At 35.5% G+C, this 6,984-nt stretch overlaps 1 protein-coding gene across 1 annotated transcript in view; it reads right to left on the bottom strand.

The window, feature by feature from the left end:
• LOC133648384 (major intrinsically disordered Notch2-binding receptor 1-like) overlaps positions 1-815 on the bottom strand; it is a 10,588-nt gene extending 9,773 nt beyond the window's left edge. Inside the window, exon 1 of the mRNA XM_062044425.1 lies at positions 1-815. This exon is cut by the window's left edge and continues 1,174 nt beyond it. Coding sequence (XP_061900409.1) covers positions 1-785 — 785 coding nt within the window. The 5' untranslated portion in view covers positions 786-815.
• Positions 816-6,984: the final 6,169 nt, after the last annotated feature.

Here is a 6,984-nt window from a genome sequence, read left to right as displayed (position 1 = left end):
TCGCTGTTGACGGTCACCTGCGGAATGAGAGTTGGCTGGTTGTGGAAGTCCTTCTTAAAGGCGTTTCTCCTCTGGTCGACTGATGACTCCTGTTCCATTTCAAACACCTCAACAGGAGCTGTATCTGCACTTGACTCGCTGTCTGTCTCCAAAGGTAAGTAAATACTCTTCATGGCCTCGCTGGGGCTTTGACCACTGGGGTACAAAAGTGTGGTGTGAGGCAAGTCAAAAGACACAGCCCGCGTCCTGACCCGAGGAGGAGATATAAGTGAGATAGGATCCGGGGGAAGACTGGACCGTTTGCGTGCTGAGTAATTGGAATTGGGAAACAGCAAGTGTCTGTCAAAACGGCTGCCAGCGGAGTCTGAGTGAGTCCGTGCTCTTTCCCCACCAGGAATGTACAGCTGGTAGACTCCAGGCAGACTGAGGCCAGGGGACTGGTCCACAGGAAGAACTGTCTGAGCGCTCATTGGTTGGCCGTCATCAGTGACCCCTCCCGTCATTTGAATAAGATTAAATATCGTCACGATGTCGGCAGCGACCCCTATCGGTGACAGGCCTTGTCCTCTGGCGGAGACCCGGTCCCGAAAGAGAGTCGCTGGAAAACAGGGGTCCCGACTAGCAGCGTCAAACAACAAACTCCTGAGCTCGATGAGATGTTCCAGGTCAAAGCGGGTGCTGACCATGCGACAAAGGTCCTGGAAAGTCAACCACTGACGCATATTAGCCAGTTCCTCCAGGATCCCCAAGAGGACTCCGGGGTATTCCTGCTGCAGGTTAGCCATGGCTGCGCACCTGGCAGGAACAGGTGCACAAAATGCAAAAAAAAAAACTCATTGGAGAAAATGCTTCCGGATACATATAAATATATTTTGCACAAGTACAACCAAATGTCATTTTCACCACAACCTGTTCAAGATTAAACAATGGTGATGGGTCGTCAATTACGGTGCCCCGTGAAAGGTGGGGCTGGGGAGGATGAGTTAAAAAATATATTTTGAATTTGATAGTGCTTAACAGTGTGATATAAAGGCAAAACGTCTTTAGTTAAAAATATGATAATACACATTGACTTTAGTTGTGAAATGTAAAAATAAACAAAATGAAAGGAATGTAATAAAAAAAAGAAAATTATAAGAATAATATCATTAATTTTAAGACATTATGATAATAAATGGAACAGAGGTAATTGCAATATTTATTATGTTTTCATTTTTGTGTTTATTGACTCAAAAGTGACCAAAAAGTAATTTCCCTGTCAAAAAAGGCAAAAAGTCTTTAGTAAAAATATGATAATACACATTAATGACTTCAGTTTTAAGATTTGAAAATAAACAAATTGAAAGAAATGTAATAAAAAACTAAATTATAAGAAAAATATGAGTACTTTTAAGACATTATGATAATAAATGGACAGAGGTAATTGCAATATTTATTATTTTGTTTTCATTTCTGTGTTTATTGACTTAAAAGTGACAAAAAAGTAATTTCCCTGTCAAAAAGGCAAAAAGTCTTTAAAAAAAATGTTATAATACACATTAATGACTTTAGTTGTGAAATTTAAAAATTAAAAAAAAATTGAAAGAAATGTAATAAAAAGAAAATTACAAGAAAAATATGATTACTTTTAAGGCATTATGATAATAAATGGACAGAGGTAATTGCAATATTTATGATTTTGTTTTCATTTCCGTGTTTATTGACTCAAAAGTGACCAAAAAGTAATTTCCCTGTCAAAAAAGTCTTTAGTTAAAAATATGATAATACACATTAATGACTTTAGTTGTGAAATGTAAAAATAAACAAATTGAAAGAAATGTAATAAAAAAACAAAATTATAAGAAAAATATGATTACTTTTAAGACATTGTGATAATAAATGGAACAGAGGTATGTGCAATATTTATTATTTTGTTTTCATTTCAGTGTTTATTGACTCAAAAGTTGAGTTGAGTTGTTGAGTTTGAGTTTATTTCGAACATGCAAGCATACAACATGATACATCACAATTTCCAGTTTCTCTTTTCAACAGTGACCAAAAAGTAATTTCCCTGTCAAAAAGGCAAAAAGTATTTAGTTAAAAATATGATAATACACATTAATGACTTTAGTTGTGAAATTTAAAAATAAATAAATTGAAAGAAATGTAATAAAAAGAAAATTACAATAAAAATATGATTAATTTTAAGACATTATGATAATAAACGCACAGAGGTAATGTCAATATTCATTAATTTGTTTTCATTTCCGTTTTTATTGACTCAAAAGTGACCAAAAAGTAATTTCCCTGTCAAAAAGGCAAAACTTCTTTAGTTAAAAATATGATAATACACATTAATGACTTTAGTTGTGAAATGTAAAAATAAACAAATTGAAAGAAATGTAATAAAAAAACAAAATTATAAGAAAAATATGATTACTTTTAAGACATTGTGATAATAAATGGAACAGAGGTAATTGCAATATTTATTATTTTGTTTTCATTTCCGTGTTTATTGACTCAAAAGTGACAAAAAAGTAATTTCCCTGTCAAAAAGGCAAAAAGTCTTTAAAAAAATGTTATAATACACATTAATGACTTTAGTTGTGAAATTTAAAAATAAAAAAAAATTGAAAGAAATGTAATAAAAAGAAAATTACAAGAAAAATATGATTACTTTTAAGGCATTATGATAATAAATGGACAGAGGTAATTGCAATATTTATGATTTTGTTTTCATTTCCGTGTTTATTGACTCAAAAGTGACCAAAAAGTAATTTCCCTGTCAAAAAAGTCTTTAGTTAAAAATATGATAATACACATTAATGACTTTAGTTGTGAAATGTAAAAATAAACAAATTGAAAGAAATGTAATAAAAAAACAAAGTTATAAGAAAAATATGATTACTTTTAAGACATTGTGATAATAAATGGAACAGAGGTAATTGCAATATTTATTATTTTGTTTTCATTTCCGTGTTTATTGACTCAAAAGTGACCAAAAAGTAATTTCCCTGTCAAAAAGGCAAACAATCTTTAGTTAAAAATATGATAATACACATTAATGACTTTAGTTGTGAAATTTAAAAATAAATAAATTGAAAGAAATGTAATAAAAAGAAAATTACTATAAAAATATGATTACTTTTAAGACAGTATGATAATAAATGCACAGAGGTAATGTCAATATTTATTAATTTGTTTTCATTTCCGTTTTTATTGACTCAAAAGTGACCAAAAAGTAATTTCCCTGTCAAAAAGGCAAAACTTCTTTAGTTAAAAATATGATAATACACATTAATGACTTTAGTTGTGAAATTTAAAAATAATCACATTGAAAGAAATGTAATGAAAAACAAAATTATAAGAAACATATGATTACTTTTAAGACATTATGATAGTAAATGGACAGAGGTAATTGCAATATTTATTATTTTGTTTTTATTTCCATGTTTATTAACTCAAAAGTGACAAAAAAGTAATTTCCCTGTCAGATTTAAACATTAAAAAAAATAAACTGGAGTTAAAATGGTCAGCTCTGTGGTTTAAAGTCCTTGTCGGGGGAGTTTGGAGAGCGACCTTATTTTGTGGCCCTAAAATAACCACGGTGACGCCGTTACACGATGTGTGTGTGTGCGTGTGTGTTTGTGTGTCTTTAAATCACTCTCTGAACATTCCCTTGGATCATTTTATTACCAGCTCCGCGGTATGTGCCAGTTCATCTGTGGCAAAGTGCATCATGGAGTATTTACTTATTCCTCATTGCCCATAAAAACGCTGACGTTCACGCGCGTGGTGCGTTTACTTGCAGTCAGACACGACGCTGTTGTCGAGAGGACATAGCAGAGGACACTCACCTGATCGTATTGAAGATCAACTTCAGCCACTCAGGGCTCCATCAAAAGTGGAAAATACAATCCAATGTAGTCGTGCCAAAGACCAAATAGATCCGGTCCGAAACCATGCCGCCTTCCTCCTTGGGAGCCTTCTTGTGTTTTGTAGCCCACAGCTCAGAGAGGAGAGAAAATGAGAAATCAGGTCATCTTGCCACAAGTCCCTGCAGTCCCCTACGGGACCCCCAGCATATGGTTTCCCCCGCCCCTGAGAAGTGTCATTAAGTGCACAGTAAGCTCTCCTAATAGATGGTAGACACACCCTCTGGATGAATGGAGCATATACACTTTGTGAAGGTGCCACACTGATCATGAGAGCAGTTTGAGAATATGAAAAGAGCCGATGAAACATTGATGTTGGCTAATTGACACGCCTTACACTCCAAACTGACCATCAATCTGTGCTGGATTGTTGGATGGCGGTCTACAAACACAACTGTCTGCAGACTTCACCATTACTCCACATTATCAGCCATAAAGGTTCGTACTTAAAGCCCATTAGGACAAGAGAGCTTCTTCCGAGTGGTTGCACTCTCCTCCAACGGCCATCGACAGCTGTAATTCACCTGGCAACTCAGGAGAAGCACATCCATCCTGCATAGGATCGATACAGGCTGTGCTACCAAAGCAACCCTGTTATGTACACAAACGCAGCAACTAGGGATGATGTTTGATAAGAAATTATCGAGTTCGAGCCCATTATCGAATCCTTTTATCGAACCGATTCCTTATCGATTCTCTTATGGAAAAAAAACACAATATTTGGTTTAACAAAAGCTCAATATTATTTTATAAGAAAAAAATTAAATAAAATAAATAAATAAATATTGACTGTTACCCCCCTAAAAAAAAAAAAAAAAAAAAAAAAAAAATATTGACTGTTGTCACCCAAAGTATATTGAGTGGGATTTTTCAGAAAAACAAATACAGTAACACAAAAACAACCTGTCTCTGTGATCACTATAGGTGTATAAATAATAATATAGTGTTAAATAAAATCAGTCCCTTGGGCACAAAACTGAAAATAATACAGCTCTCCAAAAAGTGCACTTCTGCTGCTATTGGAACATACTAACTACACACTATGACACTAAGAACACCACAGTCATCAATCAACAATTCTTCCCCCCTAACATGAGAGCGAAGCCTGGCAATAATTGCATATTGCCTGTTCTGCCCTCACTATACGTGTTGAGGTTATACAGCTTGGCAGACAGCTAACAAACAATCCAAAGCAGATTAATCCATTTAGGCTCTTTATTGTTGTTGATCTTGCTTTGTCTTTTCCTATCTTTATTTTTGTCTTGCACTGAACTGTAATATTTTTTGTTTAAACTGAAATACACACAATGACAAATGTATAAGCTATGTGATTCAATTAACATACTGAAATGTAATACACAATATGTAAATATTAGCTTCACACAAATATACAGTACTATCATCAAACAAACACTTCTGAGTGTTGAAACTATTTCAATGGTGGAAATATACGACTGGCAACCATTTTAAGTCCTCAAAAATCGTTTTTCAATAAGTATCAAACTTAACCACTTTCCACCTTAATATTGAGTTACATGAACAAGTTAAACAGTTTACTTACAGACTTCTCTTTTCCAAGGCTTGTAAGAGCTAACACAACTTGTCTACTTCTCAATTGTCTCAACCCGGAAGTGCCCAAACTAATGACGCGTAGGTGTCAGTAAGAGTCTACAATCAAATGGGCATAACATTGCAGGTCCCACAGGGCATTTCCTGTATGTGGGAAGGGATTCGTTCCCAGGGATTCGAATAAAGAACCAACTCTTTTTCTTTACTATAGTGGCCTCGATAACGGGAACCGGTTCTCAAAAAGGGATTCGAGTCCATGGAATCGGTTCTTTTCTTATCGAACAACCAGGAGAACCGATTTCGAACATCATCCCTAGCAGCAACATACCGCTTAGATCAGCCCATTCTCAAACTGTGGTATGTGTGCCATTAGTGGTACACAGGCTCCATCTAGTGCAGGCCTGGGCAATTGTTTTGACTCCGGGGGCCAAATTAAGAGAAAAAAATGTGTCTGGGGGTCGGTATATCTATTTTTTAAGAACACTAATACAAAACCTCACAATAATGTCTGATTGAATGCTAAAAACGTTATGACAGACCGCCTTAAAAAAACGGAATGGAATTTAAAAAATTTTTTACTGAATGAGACACCCAGAATGTACATGAAAATAGAGAATGTGGGATTTACAATACTAACTATTGTCAGAAAAATTGTATGTAAATTATCAAAAAACTTTCCGTTCTGAGTTCCAGTGAACAGATGAGAGCTGTCTTTGTTGCACCAAGCAAAGGCTTGGAAAATTCCATTGTGTACGATGGGATGAGACGGGAGGGGTTATTTATTGTCATCGAAGACCTGCCCAAGCTGAATCCAGGACTAACCCAAGCCCGAGGCATCTTCTTCTTTTGTTTTCAATGTGACCAAAAACAAGAGCTGTTTACATACCCCCCCATTCCTTTGGAAGCAGATGTTATGTAAACAGGGAGAGTCCAAATAAAGGAGACGTAAACCTTTTTCGTCAGAGCGTGGTACAAGACCGTACAGGGAGTACAGTTGCCGCATCTCTCCTCAAAATTTTGTCCAAATTGAATTCTGTCTCTGTTTAATTCTTTGCCTCTTGTCTTGTTCAATAGATGTCATCAGTGTTTGAACCTGGCAACTATTAAGGATAAAACACTGAATATTGACAACATATGAACGTCACCCCCCCATTGACATATTTTACAACCAAGAGAAACGCAACAAAAATGCAACAAAGACAGCGAAATATGAACGCGAAGGGTAAAATAACCACCACCTACAATCTGATATATCTGATATAACACTAAGATTTAGAACTTTGTTGCAAGAATCTCCTTCCACGACTGTCCCTGACACCCACATTTCAGGCTGGCCGCTCTGTAAACACTCTGTGGAAACGCTCCCCACCCACACTGCTTGGTGCCTCGTCTGAGCTGCTGTGACTTAAATTACCATAGTAACTAATTAGATTACCATAGTAACAAGTATATCATGCAAAAGCGCAGATTCCAAGCATTGAAATACTTTGTACAGTTCAAG

This window comes from Entelurus aequoreus, linkage group LG01 (assembly GCF_033978785.1).
Source record: "Entelurus aequoreus isolate RoL-2023_Sb linkage group LG01, RoL_Eaeq_v1.1, whole genome shotgun sequence".
In the NCBI taxonomy this organism is placed as follows: domain Eukaryota; kingdom Metazoa; phylum Chordata; class Actinopteri; order Syngnathiformes; family Syngnathidae; genus Entelurus; species Entelurus aequoreus.
Note: the sequence above shows the minus strand (reverse complement) of the source record. Positions and strands in the feature narration are given on the sequence as shown.